At 40.4% G+C, this 23,311-nt stretch overlaps 1 protein-coding gene across 5 annotated transcripts in view; it reads right to left on the minus strand.

The window, feature by feature from the left end:
- wwp2 (WW domain containing E3 ubiquitin protein ligase 2) overlaps positions 1–23,311 on the minus strand; it is a 122,133-nt gene that overhangs the window by 4,715 nt on the left and 94,107 nt on the right. For all 5 annotated transcript variants that reach the window (XM_061677223.1, XM_061677221.1, XM_061677219.1 and 2 more), the window contains 9 exons: positions 19,393–19,471; positions 18,185–18,256; positions 15,707–15,795; positions 11,173–11,332; positions 7,990–8,123; positions 2,045–2,185; positions 1,727–1,847; positions 1,387–1,491; positions 1,157–1,253 (listed from right to left, as the gene is read on the minus strand). In XM_061677223.1, coding sequence (XP_061533207.1) covers positions 1,157–1,253; positions 1,387–1,491; positions 1,727–1,847; positions 2,045–2,185; positions 7,990–8,123; positions 11,173–11,332; positions 15,707–15,795; positions 18,185–18,256; positions 19,393–19,471 — 998 coding nt within the window. The remainder of the gene's footprint in view (positions 1–1,156; positions 1,254–1,386; positions 1,492–1,726; positions 1,848–2,044; positions 2,186–7,989; positions 8,124–11,172; positions 11,333–15,706; positions 15,796–18,184; positions 18,257–19,392; positions 19,472–23,311) is intronic.

The raw sequence follows: 23,311 nt of genomic DNA on the forward strand, positions 1-23,311 counted from the left end.
TTTTCTCGGGGTACTGCGCTTTCCTCACCCATCCCCAAAACATGCATGGTCGGTTAATTGAAGACTCTAAATTGTCTGTAGGTGTGAATGGTTGTTTTTTTATATGTTCCCTGCGATTGGCTGGCGACCAGTTCGGACGTCAGAGTCAGCTGAGATAGGCTCCAGCACGCCCGTGACCCCAGTGAGGATAAGCGGTGTGGAAAATGGACGGAGAGTTCAAACCTGTCCTCACTTCCAGCCATTTTGGAATTTAGGTCATTGTTGGATGCCTGTCAGAAGCAGAGCGCTGTGATTGAATTTCTTGCTTTCGAAGGGGAACTACCGCTAAACATTTTCAAAATGTTGCAAATTTTGTGTGGGATTAGGGTTATGTCATAAATAGTGAGACGAGGGTGATGTCATCAATTCAACGATCTTCTCTGAATAGTGCTTAGGTCCTAGCACTATTCCCAGGATTAACCACTGAGGAGGGTCTGGCGCTCCGTTGCTTGTGATGAGGTCACTCAAAAGCAGAGCTTCTTCTAAATATGCAACGTGTAATTATCCTTTTTTTATGTTTAGTTCCACACAAAACCTTGAGACAACTGGGAGTGGCATTAAAAAGCTTGAAGCATTTTATTTTATTTTTTTAATTGTTCACTATTTGCCAAACTGCGGCTTATTGTCAAGTGAGTTGAATAGCGTTCACTGGCGCCATACAGCGCTCGTATCTCAAGCTTGCGCTCCTAAGTCGAAGCAAAAACATCAGCCGAATGACAGATCGACGTGCATTATTTCAAAAACTCATAAGTGGGATCTCTCCCATCTCAAGGCACCACTGTATAAGGAGAGTTCTTTGCTCAGTACAACAGAAGCTTGGATGTATTTAAAATATCTACAGATACTGAATTAAAATCTCTGGCAAGAAAACAATGATCTCAAGTTTCTTTAACCGTAGAAACAAATTTAACAAAATGTTTCCACAACAAATTCTGAACTCTTTCTGTTTTTACATCAACTTTGGCTGCCAAGCAGGGAAAAAGCATTGCTTTATTGCTTGAGTACCTGCACAACACAACCATTTGCGCCATATGTCAGATCAATCAAATTCAATTTTCCAGTTCCACTTGCTCGACAAAAATTTTTCAAATCCGAACAGAGTTGTGTGAAAGTGTACCGATAAGCTCAGCGAAGCCTCCAACTGGCAGACGACAGGTTCCTGTTACAAACTGAAGAAGACGGATTCTCTTCTCGTTGTCCATCTCCTTCACCACCTGGAGAAGAACACACCTGAATCTTATTAACAAGGGCACCACGAGTCACACATATGGTCATCACATCCTTGCTGATATGAGCCATGTAGGGTTTTTGTAATTTCCCATCATCCTCTGTGCTCCCTCAACATACCTGCCAGAACCAATGGATCTGTTTGGTGTTCTTGGTGTAATGTCGGTAGATAGTGTTCTTCTGCCAGTCTACCAAATCAATCTCCTGCATCCCACACAGCATCAGCTGACAAATACAAAGCAGATGAATGACTCCATCAAAAGCAGGTTTGTGTGTGGTTTATATAGTATTTGTTAGCCCTTTTTATAATTTTTTTTAAATTTGCCAAAATAAGCTCAGAGAAATGCAATATGTGGAAGTAGTAATGCTATGCTTATCCACCACCGCTTAAATATGAGGGAAAGTTTGGCGTAGAGGTGATTATTCTTTTAATTGGCAACACTCCATCCCTAGCCCTCACCTCCAGTTCCTTCTCGTCAAAATAGCGAAGCCATTCCAGAGGGACCACCTCGTTGAAGCCATCCAAGAAGGCTTTGGTTTGTTCCTCCACCCCGCGTGTGAACCTCCAGTCCGTCAGCAAACTGATGCAAAGGGAACGGTTGAACTGCCTGGTACTTACACTATTCTTATACAATGTACAGCACGTTTTGTGCAGTTGTGGTTGTTAAAAGTTGAGACTTGAGTTTATTCCTTCTTAGTATTGCTTCAATTAATTGTTGACTTCATTTCCCCCCCTATATGCTGTGCTATGTCAACATTGCCACTGGTGGTTGTTTACCTGATGTACTCCTCCTTATTCTCCTCATTGACCAATATGTTCTCTCCATCATCCTTCAGCTGGTGGGTGGACAATTTCCCAAGGATCTCCATGTCCTGTGCAAAATACAGCTCCACACCACATTCCTCCAAGCTGTTCTCTCTGGACACAAGAACGACAGACTATTAATAATAGATATCCTATTCTTGGTGTAAATCCTATCTGGATCAAAACTAGCTGCATCTTTTGCAGATAATTCCAACTGAAAGATGACTAGTAATAATCATAAGAGTTAGTAAAATTTTTGTGGAATTTTAAAATGCTGCTATCGGTGTCAAATCTGTAAGACAACATTCGTTGCTAACTAATAGTAAGACAACAACCTGAGAAGATAATGTGCTAAGGCACAATAATACAGGGACAGGTGAAAAATCCTTTACATCTACGTCTCTTTGGGTAGTATTTCCAAAAATTTACTCAATGCTAAGATGTTAACAGTTGCAAAGCAAACATAGAGCAAGATAGCCATATGAGTAGACAAAGTGTTAGGCTAAGCAAGTTAATTATTGTGGTTTACGTACAGGATCCCCAGAGTTGGATTTAGGCCCAGATAATTTTTGGAGGAGATATAATCATCTGCAATGAGGTTTAGTGGCATATGGAGGAGGCAAATCCTTGGTGCCATGCTCCATCCACGTGATGAAAACTCAAATTGCTTCATTCATTAACATCACCCATCTGTCTAATTAGGGTTAATATACAGTGGGTACGTAAAGTATTCAGACCCCCTTAAATTTTTTACTTTCCGTTATATTGCAGCCATTTTGCTGAAATCATTTAAGTTCATTTTTTTCCTCAATAATGTACACAACAGCACCCCATATTGAAAAAAACTGAATTGGTGAAATCTTTGCAGATTAATTCAAAAAGAAAAACTGAAATATCACACAGCCATAAGTATTCAGACCCTGTGCTGTGACACTCATATATATAACTCGGGTGCTGTCCATTTCTTCTGGTCATCCTTGAGATAGTTCTACACGTTGATTGGAGTCCAGCTATGTTTGATTATACTGATTGGACTTGATTAGGAAAACCACACACCTGTCTATATAAGACCTTACAGCTCACAGTGCATGTCAGAGCAAATTAGAATCATGAGGTCAAAGGAACTGCCTGAAGACCTTAGAGACAGAATTGTGGCAAGGCACAGATCTGGCCAAGGTTACAAAAATATTTCTGCTGCACTTAAGGTTCCTAAGAGCTCAGTGGCCTCCTTCACTGTGGCTGAGCTCCAGAGATGCAGTCGGGAGATGGGAGAAAGTTCTAGAAAGTCAAGCATCACTGCAGGCCTGCACCATTCGGGGCTTTATGGCATAGTGGCCTGACGGAAGCCTCTCCTCAGTGTAGGACACAAGAAAGCCCGCATGGAGTGTGCTAAAAAACACCTGAAGGACTCCAAGATGGAGAGAAATAAGATTCTCTGGTCTGATGAGACCAAGATATAACTTTTTGCCTTAATTCTAAGCGGTATGTGATGAGAAAACCAGGCACTGCTCATCATCTGTCCAATACAGTCCCAACGGTGATGCATGGTGGTGGCAGCATCATGCTGTGGGGGTGTTTTTCAGATGCAGGGACAGGACGACTCGTTGCAATCAAAGGAAAGATGAACGCGGCCAATTTCAGGGATATCCTGGACGAAAACCTTCTCCAGAGTGCTCAGGAGACCTTCCAACAAGACAATGACCCAAAGCACACAGCTAAAATAACAGAGTGGCTTCACAACAACTCTGTGACTGTTCTTGAATGGCCCAGCCAGAGCCCTGACTTAAACCGAATTGAGCATCTCTGGAGAGACCTGAAGATGGCTGTCCACCAACGTTCACCTCCAACATGACAAAACTGGAGAGGATCGGCAAGGAGGAATGGCAGAGGATCCCCAAATCCAGGTGTGAAAAACTTGTTGCATCATTCCCAAAAAGACTCATGGCTGTATTAGCTCAAAAGGGTGCTTCTACTTAATACTGAGCAAAGGGTCTGAATAGTTATGGCTGTGTGATATTTCAGTTGTTATTTTTTAATAAATCTGCAAAAATGTCAACAATTCTGTTTTTTTTCTGTCAACATGGGGTGCTGTGTGTACATTAATGAGGGAAAAATATAACAAATGATTTTAGTAAATGGCTGCAATATAACAAAGAGGGGAAAATTTAAGGGGGCCTGAATACCTTCCGTACCCACTGTATACTATCTGAATTTTTTTTTCTTAAATAGCCTTTCTCCACTACGTGGCGATGAGACATGTTCATAATTAACAATTCATCTCTTCAGAGAGCGACCTACATCACACATGATGTTTTGTCAAGCTTAGATCTGGGAGCTAAGCTGTTAAGAGGTTTGAGTTTTCTTTTTTTTCGGTTGTTAAGTCAAGCAGAATGGAAGCTCTGTATCCCTTTCGTGCTGGAACAGTTTTACTGTGTCACAGTGGAGTTTTTAAGCTTCCGCTGTGGTTTCTTAGTATTATAATTGAGGTTTATTGAGAATCAGACTTGATCAGTCGAACAGAAGAAAGTTTCTAGAAGGGAGCGAGAAACAAAGAAAAGACAAAGCACTAATTTTAAACAGTATGACAGAAGAAATTTCATTACATTATCTAGAACAATGAAACATTAAATATGAGTGTTGCATGGGGCTGTAGTGCTCCCCCCTGTGAGGGAAGGACAGGACAAGATAGAAGAGGACAAAGAGCCCAAGGAGCAGCCGCGGGCCATGAGAGGTCAGCCCCAACACCAAGCAGTCATGCAGCCCGGGGGGGCCGGCCTCAGGAGCACCGCCATGCAAGTAAGTGAGACCCACCTCCCCCCCGTTACTATGACTGCCAGGTCCCCGACTGGCAGTCATTGGCCCTACCGGGCACTAGTGCCTCACAGCCAAATCCCCGCCCCACAGAGATGGTTGTATGTGGTGCATTAAAACATGGGGAGTGTGTGTGATGCATTTAAAATCCAGCAGGTCAGGGCGCATGGACCTGGAAACAGCACAGACGTGCTGAAATCCGACTCGACACCCACACCCTCCCGATCCCATACCAGTCCCCCAGGAACCCTTTGATATTTGTATGTGCCCAGATGTGATTAGTGAGAAAAATATATACAGTGAGTGGTGTGAGTGTGTGCTAAGTGAGTGATTAAGAGGCATTGACTCCTGCAGATCGGGTCCATTAGGTCGGACAACCACAGACGAAGAGGGCCACCCCACCCAGACCCGCAGCACCGACCCTGGCCCCCACCTCCCACACACAGCACCCACTACCCACCCCTGAGTGTGGGAGGTATATAGTCTGGTTTAGTCAGTGTAGTGTCTTTTTTTATTCACTTTATTTACCAGTCGATCAGCACACAGCTAGCATCTACTCGACATGAAACTACATTCTTTCTCGTGTCATTTTCTTCACCTCTTTTTGATGTAATATATTCACATAATATCCCCTAGTGTTCTGACTGAATACCACAGGTGGATAAAATTATACCTTTATAACATGACGACAAACTTGTGTTCCTTTTTTTAATTTGCCTTATGTTTTTGATTGTCACAAGAAATGCCAAGTTTAAACGGAAACCTATTAATACTTGTTTGAAATTGTCTCACTATAAATGTTTGTAGACAAGAAAATGCAGTTTCCTGATATATGCACAATGTGAATATAAGAAAAATGCTGTTACCTAAAAGAGGAAACTAATTGGTCATTCATTAATGTCTAATTTTCTCTGTGTATTCATAATTGCTCCTTAATCAAGCAAAAATATATTTTATCCTGACACTTGATTATTCTGATCAATAGAATACTCAGCACGACTGGATGCAAATTCTTATAAGTGACAGTTCTGTTTATGTCACTTCAGAAATAAAGTGAAAAAAAGTCAGTTGTAGTACAGCATTTTCATAAAGCAATTTTTTTTTATATACCACATTTCATACACAAGGTAACTCAGTGACTCAACTTTACATGATAAAAACATTTAAAAACAAAGAAAAAACAGCTAATAAACATTTAAAACAAAGTTAAAAAATAAAAGTACAATTAAAACAGCGTACAGGGCTAGAAACCACTTAAAAGTGGAAATGCTCTAAAAAGCATGAGAAAAAAAAGAGTTTTTAACCTGGACTTAAAAACATGCAGACTTGGGGCTGAAGTCACTCCTGTGGCGACTTATTCCATATGTGTGCAGCATAATAGCTAAATGCTGCTTCACGATGTTTGCTTTGGACTCTGTGCTCCACTATTTGATCTGAGTCTTTCGATCTCAGAGCCCGATCTCAGAGCCTGGGTTTATTTCCCATTAGCAATTCTTTCATGTATTCAGGACCTAAACCAATTAGTGATTTATAGACCAGTAGCAGAACTTTAAAATCAATTCTAAAGCTGAGTGGGAGCCAGTGTAAAGACTTTAGAATTGGAGTAATATGCACTGACCTCGTTATTCTGGTCAGAACCCGAGCTGCAGCATTCTGAATGAGCCGCAGATGTTTAATGCTCTTTTTGTGGAGTCCAGTCAGAAGACCATTACAATAGTCACGTCTACTTGAGATAAAAGCATGGATGAGCTTCTCCTGGTCTGCTTGACACATGCAAGCCTTCACTCTGGATATGTTCTTCAGATGGTAGAAGGCAGTTTTAGTAATTGATTTGATATAACTGTTGAAAGTCAGGTCGGAATCGATCAGTACACCAAGGTTTCGGACTTGAGTGGCTCAGGTATTTCCTAACAGCAATCCTATTTTCTTTATTGCTAAAAACAATTCTCAGTTTTGTTGTGGTTTAATGGAAGAAAATTCTGGCTCATCCAGTGATTTATCTGTTTTAGACAGCGACACAACACCTTAGTTGAACTGTAACCATCTGGAGACACTGCTAGATATAACTGTGTGTCACCTGCATAGCTATGATAGTCAAAATTAAAGTTCTGAAGAATTTGACCCAAGAGTAGCATATACAGGCTGAACAGCAGGGGTCCAAGAACTGGCCCTTGAGGGACCCCATAGGTCATTGCCATTTGATGAGATTGAACACTTCCAATGGTTACAAAATAACTCCTTTTCTCCAGGTAGGACCATTTAATGTTCCATTTAATCCTACCCACGTTTCCAACCTGTTCAGCAGTATATTATGATCTACCGTATCAAAAGCTGCACTGAGATCCAACCAGAGCAGAATTGACACCTTTCCCGAGTCAGTATTCAACCTTATATCATTTAGCACTTTGATAAGAGCAGATTCTGTACTGTGATGAATTCAGGAACCTGATTGAAATTTGTCAAAAAGTCAATTTAAGTTCAAGAAATTGCTGAGTTGATTAAAAATAACTTTCTCAACAATCTCGGCTATGAAATGGAGGATAACTGAAAACCTAGTATCAATCGGTTTTGAAGAGGCAATAAACTAAGCCCGCCATTGACGACTGGCTTTGAAATTTTTATCAGCCCCCTAGTTTTCTTATCAAGGTTTGACTTGTTTATCTAATTTGTTTTGATAAATAAATGTTTTTTTTAAATATATAAATGCAGTATATAATATATCCATACTCATCAAATATAAATATATAAAAATATATTTTCATTTTGTTGGTAAAATGACTTGAAGGGACTCAAAACTGAAGTGTAGGACTTGCGACTTGACTAGGGACTTGCATGTCTCGACTTGAGACTTGACTCGGGACTTGTCTGTCTCGACTTAGGACTGGACTCGGGACTTGCCTGTCCTGACTTGGGACTGAACTCAGGACTTGAGGGCAAAGACTTGAGACTTACTTGTGACTTGCAAGGCAATTACTACTTAGTCCCACCTCTGCTGTATACATTATCAGTATGGACAGGGGAGTGGTATTAATGAACTTCAGATCTGAAAAATAACCTACAGTTGTCACACCATGTCTATATATATGTGAACACATTTAAATACTTACTTAACCCACATGATGGAGTTATAAAACTCAGGGTCGATGGACTCCAAGTCTTTCAGTGTGTTTTTTTTGTCCAGCATTCGCTTGTAGAATGGAAGTGTAAAGCCTGTGTCGATGAACTTCCCATGGTAGAGAGCCTGCAGGGAGTATAATTACGTTGATAATACATTGATTAATTACATATTTTCACACAGGAACAAGTTACAGTTATGATAGCTTTGCTTAACTGGATCGAACAGAGTTGAACAATTGGAATTTTATAGTGTTATAACACAGGACAAACTCAAAGTGCAAAAACGTTTGGATGCTGTACCGTCATTGTGGACATGAGACCAGCATATCTGACAGTTCGTTTTTTTATGCCACCACAGAAGGGTACTCGTAACGGCAACAAGAGAGGAAATATAATGAAGACCATGAAACCGGAACTGTGGTCCCACATTTAAGGAAGGCAGTGCAAGTCAGGTTGGTCTGTTACACAAATTATACACAAAGTTATTTAGTCTCTGCCCAAGCTGCTAGAATCTACACAAGTGAGCTGTGTAGGTGACATCCTCTCTATGCACGCTCATCATTGTGTTTGTCATTTTCTAATTGATTACATGTGTGCATTCACTTATTATTGTTTAAAAGTCTTATTATTAACAGGTTAGTTTACATTTACACTTGTATTACAGAATGCTGCAATGTTATTGAAAATACTGCCTGTACAGTTATTATTATTATTATTACTTTTTTACAATGGCAATGGTTTAGGGCGGCACGGTGGACGACTGGTTAGCATATCTGCCTCCCAGTTCTGAGGACCCGGGTTATGTGGCGTTTGGATGTTCTCCCCATGCCTGCGTGGGTTTCCTCTGGGTACTCTAAATTGCCCGGAGTAAGTGCGAATAGTTGTTTGTTTATATGTGACCTGATTGGCTGGCGACCAGTTCAGGGTGTACCCCGCCTCTCGTCCAAAGATAGCTGGGATAGGCTCCAGCACCCCCGCAACCCTAGTGAGGATAAGCAGTATGGAAAATGGATGAATGAATGGATGGATGGCAATGGTTTGACTCTGTGCAAATGTATTTTGGCCTAGAAATTGTATTATATTGTAGCTATAAGAGTTGTCTTCATCTCTTTGTTGATTCATGTTACATCATTCATTCTATTTCACTGAAAACCTTACAACCACAATATGCTGCAAATTTTAAACTGAAGGCTCAAACACAGCAATACATTTTCCATGCAAATGTGGCATGAGGCGATTCAGACATAACCTGTGCCCCATCCCCACACTATACCCCCCCTCCCGCCCCATTCAGACAGAACCTGTGCACTTTAGAATGGCTCAGTCGTACAGTCTGCCCTGTACTAGTATATCCTGACTGGCCATGTGACAAACACCAATGAGAAAACAGAATAATAAATGGACAGGATGAGTTGGAGGAAGAGAGCAAGGTGGCAATGGAACGTCAGGTACAAAGAAAGAAAGAAAGTGAGGTATTGCAACAAGTGAAAAAGTGAAAGTAAATGATGTTCCCACCATATACAGTAGTGTCAGTAAAAAATAAATAACTGAACTGAATTTTGTTATTTTGCACTTTAAAAGTATAATTAGTGTTTATTATTTGTTGAGATTATTTTTCATGGTTTTCTCATTTATGTTTTATTTAATCTATTCAAATTTAGAATATGCTTATGTTTAAGCAGTGGTTATGTTGAAATTTAAATATTTTTTTTATTTTTTAAAGTTATTTTTCAGCATTTCATAATATGATTTTTATTTAATTGATTCAATCGTAGTACATTCTTATTGTTATAGTTAATTTATGTAACTATTGGTTAATAATAAATGGGTCACTTTTTCCCCATACTGCTGCTTGATTGCTATGGTTGATTATTGTATTGTATTGTATTATATCTGAGTAATATCACTTCATCTCTAAGTAATATCACTTCATCAAGCCTTTTCTAACATTTCCCACAACAAAATAAGTAAAATATGTATTATTATTGCTGATATTGGATCGGCCAAAAAATTAAAGGCTGCAACATCAATATCAGATCGTGATAAAGAAGTGAAAAAGTTGGATCGGGACATTCGTACTGCTTATCCTGTTCAGGGTTGCGGGGAGCTCGAGCCTACCCCTAGCTCAAGAGTGCCAAGGTTTTATGGTGGCTTGGGTGGTAGAGTTGACCCGAAAGTCATTGGTGTGATCCCCAGCTCTATTGTGACTATGCCAAAGTATCCGAAAGCAAGATACTGAACGCCGGCTTTTTTCTGGTCCTGTGTCAGTGTGTGACTGAGTTGTTACTTTCAAATTATGACCATATAGTCCAATAGTCATTGTGTGAATGACGTGACAGTGTAAAAGAGCTTTGAGTACCTTTAAGGTAGAAAACCATCATATGAGTGATAATTGACTTCGTACTTACTGAACAATTAAAGGCTTAGGGATCTATTTTCGTAGATGACACATCTGCGGCTTGGCGCAAATGCCGGCAGATTCTGATTTTTGTGCAAGGGCAAGGCTCGCTGAGAGTGTTTGGCAATTTGGCAGACCGAGGATGTCCTTGTAGATGCGCCCTGTGACAATGTGGTGTCAGAAATTCAGTCGAAATTTACACCTCCTCAGACTAAATCTTGGCACAAGGTAGACCGCTGGTTTAATGTGATTTTGGTGAATTTTATCGGGGCAGAGGCAGACAGATACTGAGGTCCGCAGACAAGTCCCCAGTGGTATATCACCTGCTCATTCTGTATTTAATAAGGGTACCCACTCACACTGTGTGTTTCCAAACCGGCCAAGAGCAATGACAATGCTCCAGTCACGCACGCATTGCTGCAATTACACATCGTCCTCTTCAGCAGAGATGTCTCCATTCGAGACTGTCATTGCGCCACAATTAATGGGAATGAGAGAAGCCGCTTTGATTGGCAGCGAATGAAGTTTCCTATAAACACATCCACAGTGGCGCAGCCTGCCCACTATTGGATCCGGCGGGCTGCGCTGGAAATTACCAGCAACGGTCTAGCCCGCCCCTGCCACACAGTTGCACCGGCCACCCTGGATTTATGCCAGTCACAAAAACAGGGCCAATAAATAAAAAAACTGTATTAATTAATGTTAAGTATTACAATATATTTTTTTATTTTATTTATTTTGTCTGTCAAACCCCAAATTGGTCACTTCAACTCACCATAGCTATGAACCGTCCGATGAAGCGAAAGTACATGAGGTGATCTGGGTTGATGGAAGAGGCTGGGTTGATCTGCAGGCAGTAGTTGTTCTTGCCAGCATACTCAAACAGACAGTACATAGGGTTCAAAACCTCATGGGACAGCAGGAAGAACCACTCTCTGAAGAGTAACAGCACAAATGCATTTGAGTTAAAGTGCGATTAATGATTGGGAAAAATAATAAGATTTAAAAAAACATAGAAAGAGGGCCCAATCACTAAATACAACATCTGGCACACACTTCATGCATATTTTGTGGGGGTAAGTTTAATACTGAGGCCATAGCAAAACTACAACCCCAATTCCAATGAAGTTGGGACGTTGTGAACAGAATATAAACAGAATACAATGATTTGGAAATCATGTTCAACCCATATATTTAATGTTAAAACTGATCAACTTTATTGTTTTTAGCAAATAATCATGAACTCAGAATTTTATGGCTGCAACACATTCCAAAAAAGCTGGGACAGTTGGCAAAAAAGACTTAGAAAGTTGAGGAATGCTCATCAAACACCTATTTGGAACATCCCACAGGTGAACAGGCGAATTGGGAACAGGTGGGTGCCATGATTGGGTATAAAAGGAGCTTCCTTGAATTGCTCACTCATTCACAAGCAAAGCTGTTGCGAGGTTCACCTCTTTGTGAACAAGTGCGTGAGAAAATAGTCGAACAGTTTAAGGACAATGTTCCTCAACGTACAATTGCAAGGAATTTACCACCATGTGGGCTCAGGAACACTTCAGAAAACCAAAGTCAGTAAATACAGTTCAGCGCTACATCCGAAAGTGCAACTTGAAACTGTACTATACAAAGCAAAAGCCCTTTATCAAAAGCACCCAGAAACGCCGCCGGCTTCTCTGTGCCCGAGGTCATCTAAGATGGACTGATGGAAAGTGGAAAAGTGTTCTGTGGTCCGACAAGTCCACATTTCAAATTGTTTTTGGAAATTGTGGACGTCTTATCCTCCGGGCCAAAGAGGAAAACAACCATCCAGACTTTTATGGATGCAAAGTTCTAAAGCCAGCATCTGTGATGGTATGGGGCTGTGTTAGTGCCAATGGCATGGGTAACTTACACATCTGTGAAGGCACCATTAATGCTGAAAGGAACATACAGGTTTTGGAGAAACATATGCTGCCATCCCAGCAACGTCTTTTTCATGGACGCCCCTGCTTATTTCAGAAAGACAATGCCAAAGCACATTCTGCACGTGTTACAACAGCGTGACTTCGTAGTAAAAGAGTGCCGGTACTAGACTGGCCTGCCTGCAGTCCAGACCTGTCTCCCATTGAAAATGTGTGGCACATTATGAAGTGTAAAATACGACAACGGACACCCCGGACTGTTGAACAGCCGAAGCTGTACATCAAGCAAGAAGAGTAAAAAATTCCACCTATAAAACTTCAACAACGAGTGTCCTCAGTTCCCAAACGTTTATTGAATGTTGTTAAAAGAAAAGGTGATGTAACACAGTGGTAAACATGACCCTGTCCCAGTTTTTTTGGAATGTGTTGCAGCCATAAAATTCTAAGTTAATGATTATTCGCTTAAAACAATAAAGCTTATCAGTTTGAACATTAAATATCTTGTCTTTGCATTGTATTCAATTAAACATAGGTTGAACATGATTTGCAAATCATTGTATTCTGTTTTTATTTATTTTTAACACGTCCCAACTTCATTGGAATTGGGGTTGTAACATATGCATAGCTCTGCAACTAAGACCATAATCATAAGATGTACATACATTTCTATACTTAATGTAACTTATAATATGACAACTGCATCTAAGCAGTAGAGGCCCATAATACTTTCAAGGGACGCGTAACAATATTTAAGCACATTGAGTCCAGATGGTAAGTTTTCCTTTTTCAAACATGGCCAACTCATCTGAGTGTCTGCAAACAGAAGCTGTTGGGGGAGCTGAAGGTGTGACTTTCATAAAAAAACACATTAGTGTTTCAAAACACATTAAAAACATTAAAAACACATTAAAAACGCAGAAGAATGAAGAATTGAGATAATGGAGACAAGACACAACAAAATGGAGTGATTCGTTCAAAGACAAACATGAACATTTTTACATGAAGTTAAAATATGACAGTAAGAACGGGTAATTAAAAAACAAAATATGATTATATTGTGCTCCAAGTTATGTACTATACATTGAATATAATGAATTTATGTGACATGAACATTTGCATTTTGCTTTTTCTCTGGATGTTTGTTGTTGTTTGTCCTGTCTATGCTGATGAATATGGGGAGAGATTTGTCTAAAAAAATATTACTCATTTTTCAGATCCACAAATACATCTGCAACAACAAACGTCATGCAATTTTCAAGATATTCACACACGCTAAAGTTAAATAGTCACACGTGTGGGAAGGCCCCTCCCTCAATCCACTCGGCGGCAGTGTTGCTGTCTCCGTTGAGAGCATAGACTATAAAATAGATGATTGAGAGCTAGCCACTGTCATTATTTAAACACTAATAATTAGCTGGTTTTTATATCTCGCTGACAGATGAGGAAGGCGAGTTCTTTTTATTTTACTTACTAATGACGGACGGGGCTGCCGGTTGTCCACCTTGTTCAGCCATGGTCGGTTTACCAGGGATTTCAGCAAGGTCAGAGCATAGACTGCTGGATTCCCATAAAAATGACTTGCAGTCAAGTCAACAATGGAGACAGCAACACTGCCACCTAGCAGATGGAGGGATGGGCCTTCCCACACATGTGAATATTCTCAACTTGTGTGTGCGAATATCAACAATTCACAAGCACAATTTAATATTTACAAACGATAAGTCATGATAAATGCACACTAAACATTAAAAAACCTGGGTAAATCGTGGATATATTTGTGGACTTGGAAAAATGTGTAAATCAGATATATTTGTGGATCTGAAAAACGTGTAAATCGCGGATATACTGTATTTGTGGAAATTATTTTGAGACAAATCTCTCCCCTTAGATGAAAAGTGCAATTAAAAAATGACTAATTTTCCAACGGCTTTAGTCAGTAATGAATGCTGTGCTAATTGAAGGTGTCAAAATTACTTCTTCATAGTATGTGGCGTTTCTAACTGATAAGAACTGTACTTTTCGCAATAAAATAAATCTCATGAAAGAAAACCCGCTATAACGCTCCAGAAAATATCATTGAAGCTGTAGCTGCTTTGGGTATAAAGGGATTAAAACTCATTGTGTGATCACCATCATCCCCTGGCCTCAGCCGATTTAAGGAGGATCTTAAAATGGAAGCTCAATGAGAATGGACAGCAGTATACGTCCTAACAGCAGCTCTGGGAGTCAATTTTTGCATGCTCGAATGAGATGTAGTCAGAAACTCTATAGACTTAGAATTTCAAAAGAGAGAGTTGTTTCGGTAATACTGTATGTTAGAGGGGTTCTAATGTTAACATTTGACAGCAAATATGTTATTTGGTTAAAATTTTACATTTTTTGCACGCTGGTTTGCACCTGCCTTTCAAACATGCTATTTAAAGATGCAAAATATTAAAATTTGGAAGGTTGTATTTTGAGTAATTTTGTAAAAAACAAAAACATATCGTGTTGTCACTGTTGTGGTATAAGAGGAAATTGTTGAGTATCAAAAATGTTATTTAATGTAAATTGAATTGCCTATTTAAGAAAATTAACAATTGAGTTAAGGCTTTTTCAGACTAGCAGGTTTAATTCAGACATATTGCACAAAACAAAATAAAAACAACAAAAATCCCAAAATGTTCTCCCTCTATCGCAATGTGACGAAATTCAAAGTTTCAACGAGGTATGAATACTTTTTTTCTTGTGTAATAGCATTACCATTCACATTTTCAAATAATGTGAAAGTTGTATTGCTCATCAAGTATTTCTCAATACTTTAGCTTCCGTGTGCAAATGTACACGCTTATACATCACAGAAACTTGCTTTGGCCGTAAATTGAATCAACAAAATATAGAACATTTAGGAATACGACAGACCTTAAAAAAGAGAAACAGTGAAAACAGTATAAAGTTGCATGTTAGAGAGTGCCAAGGCACACCAGATGTACCACCACCAGTTGCAGCACCAAAACCAACACCAAAACCTCCATCTCTGCCCCTTTGAGACATGAGGAGACGTAGAGAGCACATGGTTTGACGGGCAGACACCTCCCAGCAACCCGTCCGTGGTTCTACCCTGTGGTAGAACAGCATGATGTCACCTACCATAGGGTAAAACCACTGACGTGACACTGGAGACAGAGACACAATGCAAAACAGATGAACAACTGACACACCACCAACAACAACAAAACAGCGCACAGAAAGAGTAAGACAATGTGCTGGATGGATGACTAAGGGAGGAAGACAGAAGATAGTATTATATTTATACATATAAACTGATGGTAACATTACAACAGTACAGATATTTCATTAATGCTTACATACATAGATAATCAAATTTGGCCTTAATTGTTGCATACATTTTCACACAACTCTCACCTGGCAATGCCACCGTAGTCAAGGCCCTCCTCTCCCCTCATGATGATGTAGAGTCTCCGGCGAAGGTCATATGGCTTCACATTCATGATCTAATGAAACACAAAATAGATTATACATTTTTCACTGGTGGGTGGGCATGCGGGACGACTGGTTAGTACATCTGCCTCACAGTTCTGAGCACCCGGATTTCAAATCCGACCTCCCATGTATGGAATTGGCATGAATTGTATGGAATTGGCATGTTCTCCCCGTGCCTGCGTGGGTTTTCGCTGGGTACTCCATACAGTGGGTATGGAAAGTATTCAGACCCTCTTAAATTTTTCACTCTTTGTTATATTGTAGCAATTTGCTAAAGTCATTTAAGTTCATTTTCTCCTCATTAATGTACACACAGCACCACATATTGACAGAAATGTTTTTGAAATGTTGACATATCACACAACCATAACTATTCAGACCCTTTTTCTCAGTATTTTGTAGAAGCACCCTTTTGAGCTAAGACAGCCATGAGTCTTTTTGGGAATGATGTAACAAGTTTTTCACACCTGGATTTGGGGATCCTCTGCCATTCCTCCTTGCAGATCCTCTCCAGTTCTGTCAGGTTGGATGGTGAAAGTTGGTAAACAGCCATTTTCAGGTCTCTCCAGAGCTGCTCAATTGGGTTTAAGTCAGGGCTCTGGCTAGGTCATTCAAGAACAGTCACAGAGTTGTTCTGAAACCACTCCATTATTTTAGCTGTGTGCTGAGGGTCATTGTCTTGTTGGAAGGTGAACCTTCGCCCCAGTCTGAGGTCCTGAGCACTCTGGAGAAGGTTTTCTTCCAGGATATCCCAGTACTTGGCCTCATTCATCTGTCCTTCAATTGCAACCAGTCATCCTGTCCCTGCAGCTGAAAAGCACACCCCCACAGCAAGATGCTGCCACCACCATGCTTCACTGTTGGGACTGTATTGGACAGGTGATGACCAGTGCCTGGTTTTCTCCACACAATGTAAGGTCAAAATGTTCTCTCTTGGTCTCATCAGACCAGAGAATCTTTTTTCTCACCATCTTTTTTTTTTTTAGCAAACTCCATGCGGGCTTTCATGTGTCTTGCACTGAGGCGAGGCTTCCGTCGGGCCACTCTGCCATAAAGGTGGAGGGCTCCAGTGATGGTTGAATTTCTAGAACTTTCACCCAGCTACCAGCTCAGCCACAGTGATCTTTGGGTTCTTCTTTACCTCTCTTAACAAGGCTCTTCTCCCCCGATTGCTCAGTTTGGCCGGACGACCAGATCTAGGAAGGGTTCTGGTCGTCCCAAACATCTTCCATTTAAGCATTATGGCGGCCACTCTGCTCTTAAGAACCTTAAGTGCAGCAGAATTATTTTTTGTAACCTTGGCCAGATCTGTGACTTTCCACAATTCTGTCTCTGAGCTCTTCAGGCAGTTCCTTTGACCTCATGATTCTCATTTGCTCTGACATGCACTCTGAGCTGTAAGGTCTTATACAGACAGGTGTGTGCCTTTCCTAATCAAGTCCCATCAGTATAATCAAACACAGCTGAACTCCAATAAAGGTGTAGAACCATCTCGAGAATGATCAGAAGAAATGGACAGCATCTGAGTTAAATATATAAGTGTCACAGCAAAGGGTCTGAATACTTATGGCTGTGTGATATTTCAGTTTTTCTTTTTGAATTAATCTGCAAAGATTTTACCAATTCAGTTTTTTCAATATGGGGTGCTGTTGTGTACATTATTGAGGAAAAAAATGAAATTAAATGATTTCAGCAAAATGGCTGCTATATAACTGTGTGGCTGTGTGATATTTCAGTTTTCTCTTTTTATAAATCTGCAAAAATTTCAACGATTCCGTTTTTTTTCTGTCAATATGGGGCTTTGCGTACATTAATGAGGAACAAAATTAACAAATTATTTTAGCAAATGGCTGCAATATAACAAAGAGTGACACACACATTCACACCTACAGGCAGTTGAGAGTCTTCAATTAACCTACCATGCCTGTTTTTGGGATGTGGGAGGAAACCGGAGTACCCGGAGAAAACCCATGCAGGCACTGGTGGAACATGCAAACTCCACACAGGCGGAGCCAGGGATTGAACCCCGGTCCTCAGAACTGTGAGGCAGATGTGCTAACCATTTGTTCACCATACCCCATGATAAGTTAATTGAAGACTAAATTGTCCCTTAGGTGTGAATGTGAATGGTTGGTCGTCTATATGTGCCCTATGATTGGTTGGCAACCAGTTCAGGGTGTACCCTGCCTTTTGCCCAGAGTCAGCTAGGATAGGATCCAGCACGCCTGCGACCCTATAATAAGCGTTATGGAAAATGGATGGATGGATTTTTTTCACTGGCAAGATTAGGGAAGTGAATTACAGAGTGCAGTACCCTAGGAAGTTTAACTACAAAACACTGAACTCAAATTATTTTAAATGTGCTGTGATATTAATTGCAGCGGTAAGCATGATCAATACCTGTTGAAATGAGTCCTCAAACAATGTCTGTCTGGACACTGAGATCTTCACATGGCTTGGCAAAGCATTGGACTGAAAAAAACAAAAAAACATGGTCAACAAAGTGGTATTAACATGCTTTACATTTTGGTCCCAATTATTAAAGACCCAGTAAAGTAATTATCATTTTTTTTTCCAAAATACATTAAATTATGTTCGGAGGCAAGTGCTGAAAACATACAATGGGTGATATATTGCATTAAAGTCTTCAATTTTTGGGGTGCACTGCTAAAATGAGGCCAGATGACTGAAGCAGGCCTCTTCATGAGTCACCCCTCTTCCACTTCGTAAGTATCAAGCGCCCTTATTCCATGTAGTGGCTATTGGGCGCAATTGCTACTTCCCTATTAATAATAATGTGGCCCATTTCTACCATTACAGCATGTAGTTGGTCATCAAGCTATGCCTACAAGCCCCCCCCCCCCCCCAAAAAAAAAAAACTTCCCTTAGTGCTACGTGTTATTTGGGCTCCAGTATGTCTACCATGTGACCCCACATGCGGCGCACAGTGAACCAGGGACGAAACCCCACACTAGCACCTAGTCAGTAGCTGCTTGCAGTCCAGCGCACCGCCGTAGGCCCTCACAACAGAGAGACTTCAGGTAATGATAACTGTTTATGAAGTCCACTAGCCTGCGAGTTACCGAGCTAGCTGGCTAGCAAGGCAGTGAGGTCGCCAGTACAGCGTCGGCTCGTCCAGGAAGTCACTGCCTCACTTGCGTCCACATAACAGCGACGCATCAGGGAAAGTCAACTTTTTAATCGACACAGTAGGCGTATATGTGATTGACTGCTGAAGCTTGCCCAAAAAGCCTTGCAACTGGAAGGTGGGCTCTGTTTTTCATGATTTTGAAGCCTTATTTTAAATACTTGTGTTTCGAATTTGGCAGACTTGGTAACAACACTGTTCTCTGTGGTATGTCAAATCACAAGACATTTTTGTTGTCACTTTACTTGGTCTTTAAGCATATGCTTTTCTTGTTCATTTTCCTAAATACTTCATTATCTGTAATTCATTTTTTTTTTTATCATCAACAATTATATGACCTATAATAACTGTACAGTATTTTTGTAGTTAAAGGTTTGATTCCAACAATAGACCTGCGTCTGACCACACACAACTGGACTGTTTGTCTAAAACAGTGTGCACATAGAGTGCACATACTTACATGGCATAGGAAGCGAAACTGGTGGTATTTCCACCTGAAGCTGCGATCATAGACACCAGGTGAACCGCCTTGCCGCGACCTACACATACACAAGAAGCAAAAAAAAAAAAAGAGTTAAAAACAGGAATTCTGATATGCTAAGATTGTCTTAATCTGATCTGATCGATAAATTAAGAGTATGCAGTCTTGCGCTTCTTAAAGTCATCCTAATAAAAAAAACACTTGCTTTTTCAAGAGTGAAATTCAAAGAAGTCATCTTGATTGTAATAGAATCCTATTTGTACTCCTGAAAGGCAGAGGTGGAGTCTGTAGTTGTATTAGTACAAACTTCACCAACACACTGCACAATCTGAATATGTGCCTTGCCAGCAGTGGAGAGATTGGTCGGCCAAGAGAAAGAAAGAAACAATAGCCCAATAAGCACTGGCCATGTAAACTGGCTTTGTTTCCGCCAGTTTACTAGCTCTTTGCCCTGTGTGTACAGTATAGATGTGGGATGAAGTCAACCAGCACAGTTGCTGTCTTCCAAGGTAGTATCAAAGGCGTAATTGAGATGAAATGCAGAGTGTGTGAGATCAGGCATGTGCAGACACAGACACCAAGTGGTGCTCAAGCACCTACCCCTTTGCCCTATAAGAAAAAAAGTGGAATTTTTTGTTGGAGCCCAGTTTTTTTCTTCATTCATCAATATTTTAAAAAAATAAATAAATCACCCTTTGTGCCTTCAATTCTGCTCTAAGTGTTTTAATATCTGAAGGGCAGTTATTCGAGTCCTTGGTAGAATTATATACACTGTATGATGTGTGACATTGATGATTTAGAATTTTTTTTTTACCCTTCAGACTAATACCCTTGAACAATGAGACCCCTCTGATGCTGCGGAAGTTCACAGCGGACAATGGCTTGTATTGAAAGACTGGACTACAAAAATGTCAGGGAAAGCCTAGAACAGCTGACATTTATTTGGGGTTATTCAGAGCTACTTTCAAATGGTGGCAGTTTTGTTTTGGCTCCCATTTAACATGTGTTTGAATTAATTCTGAACTATGTCCCTCATTTATGAGAGGGCATGCGCATGTGTGCAACCACGTTATCGCAGTTTATTTTTACTTCTCCCTAAAATATTGTACTTTTTTTAGTTGAGTTATGCAGGTTATAGGCCAACTAAATATTGGAAAAAATTAATTAAAAAGATTTATGTTGGTCTCATTTTTGTATATTACAAAAACCTGCTAGTTGAACAAGGGTGCATGGACTTTTTATATCACTGTAGCTTCCCTCCACCTCCTTTGTTAATAGTTCTATTATTGACTGCGTTGATTGTGTGAACATAAATAAATACATAATACATCATCCATATGAGAGCTGCACTAGTATTCGAATTTTAATCATGATCACGATTTTGGCTGTAAATTTCAAAACAAGAGCAAGTAAATAAAAAAGAAAGTATTACGTCTTTAAATAAAATGCTTAACTTCAGAATAATTCTTTGAAAAAAACCTAACAAAATACAGATAATACTTCATGTTTTGATCAAATCGGTAGAAGCAAAATAATGCATTGTAAAAAATTCATTGTACAAGGGTTTTCGAGAATTTTGAAGTCAACTTTGGGGATGCGTATTATACATGGGCGCACATTATACACGGGAAATTATGATGTTTCGCCAAAGCAGCATTAAATACACTGTACGAACAAGTACTATGGTCAGGCTAGCCTGCAGTCAAAAAGTCTAAGTTAAATCAGCCGCCACAATGATTGTTCACACTATGCATTACACTGGCACCAGGACCAACTTCTAAACAAAAGGCTAAACTGGCACTGATGTCCAATGTAATAATACGTGAGTTTCTTTATTTTGAAGTTGGCCCTTGCAACAAATTGCCGGACTGTTACCGTAATGCATAGTGTAGCGTAGATTGGTTTAGATAAAAGCAAAATTTATTTGGAAAAGAAAAAGTCTGGAAGTAAACGCCTGTATTTACTTCCGGTGTAATTCAACGTACGTTAGAAGGTTACAATCAAACTAACTTTGTCTCTTACAGTATAAGACACCACCATATTTGGTAAACGTGACGAAAAACCTAACAATCTGTGTCATCTCGAAGGCTTGCTACATTAATAGAATAACTGGTTCTTGATTTCAGTGGTCAACTGTTGAAACGCAAACACACACAGTACACACAGGAAGAGGAATTTGAGAGAAATTTTCATTAAACTACAGGGAAATTCGGGGAAACAATGCAGGGGGACTACTAAAAACAATTACAAGCAAAAGTACGTAAAGAATAAGATATAGGGTCAATGACTGAACTTGTAATGTGAGCGTGAAATGCATGGATGTGCGGTGAACAATGTGAAAGCTGGGAATCTCTGTGATCGTTAGTCTAATCTCAAATTATTATGCACTAATTTGTACTTGATAATCAGCAAGATATACTACCGCAACAAAGATCACAGGAGGCAGGCGGATTTGTGTCGAAAGGCTGCGTTGAAGAAAAAGGCAAAATCGGGAAAATGGGCCCAAAGCGCACGAGCAACTGGTTTGCCACGCGCTCAGAGGGAAATTGCACATGCAAGTTCTTCCTGCCTGGTTCAGCTCGCGAGATACTCAACTCTCACGCGAAAGGGTCGGAGAGGAGTTGGGCAGAGTGTCTCTGTAGCCTGCGAGTGTTGGGCAGGGGTGAAGGGTTTTGCCGGGCTGAGCACGTAGCTCGCCCACCATCAGGCCTGGAGAGGAGGCTTTGGGCCGGAAGCCAAAGTTTCAGGCAGAGAAGGAAGACAAGAGCCAGGGAAGAACAAAAGGACTCTGTCTTTTGTACTTAGAGGGAGGTGTCCTTAAAGACCAGCGTGGAAGAATAGACCACACCTCTGATACTAAATTTCACTCCAAAGTTATCTTTGGGCTAAATCCAGTGGATCTAAAATAAGAAAATTAATTCCCAGCTTTTGCATTGTCTCACACATCATGATTAACATATGCAGTGAGTGTTTCAACCTTGTTTGGTGGCTAAGACCACTTAATGTCAGAGATGTAACATTTCGTGTTGTCTTAGGTCAAATGCAATCATCTTATTCTTTTCATACGGATTTGACATTGGACCTAGAACACAGTCATTAATGACATTGGTATGATGATATACACTTGGAGTATTCATGCAGAGTTCATGTAGTATGAAAACAGATATTTAACCCGCCAAATAGCAGTCATGACCAATAAGCTTGCAGTGACTCTTAAGCGCCAGCGGGTGTCGCCCTTACTCCACCAATAATCCCAGAGAGTCCATTGTACTTCATTGGAGTTCATGCGAAGGTCAGTGAGTAATAACTCCATTGCGGCTTGTCTAACTAATAAACCCATTGTCGTCCATTATCTCGAACTGTCAAATTGGATCAAGGGGGTTTCCCAGATTCTTGGTCATTGGGTCAGTCCAAACTAAAAGGTATTTGTTTTAAGAGTCACTAAAATGTCCGGGAGGACTTTTAACCAGGTTATGTTGATATAAACCAGGTTTCCTGTGTCTTGTAAAAACAGATCGGCGGGCTGAGGGTCAGGAGGCAGGAATGCAAAGGTCATCAGCTCTTGGGGGCACCATCGACAAATGTATTTTATAGGGCGTATTCGCTACAAAATAATAGTGATTATCATTTTGACAATCATGCAGCTATAATCCACATAGTGCTGTTTTTTCCTAACTGTATGCATTTTTTGGCTTGAGCACTTGCCCCCAAAAATGTCTGTCCATGTGCCTGCCTTGGACTCACTGACCCCTTCCCTTGATGTTGAAAGCATGTGTGACTGTTGCACTGACGTTTCCACACGTGTAATTATCACATTGCGCTTTCACCACAAAAGGCTGGGTGAAGGACTTCTGTCCGAAGGGGCCAAGCAAATTCAGACTCTAGTGTTACATCTACA

The sequence above is a fragment of the Phycodurus eques genome, chromosome 5 (assembly GCF_024500275.1).
Source record: "Phycodurus eques isolate BA_2022a chromosome 5, UOR_Pequ_1.1, whole genome shotgun sequence".
NCBI classification, from domain to species: Eukaryota; Metazoa; Chordata; class Actinopteri; order Syngnathiformes; family Syngnathidae; genus Phycodurus; species Phycodurus eques.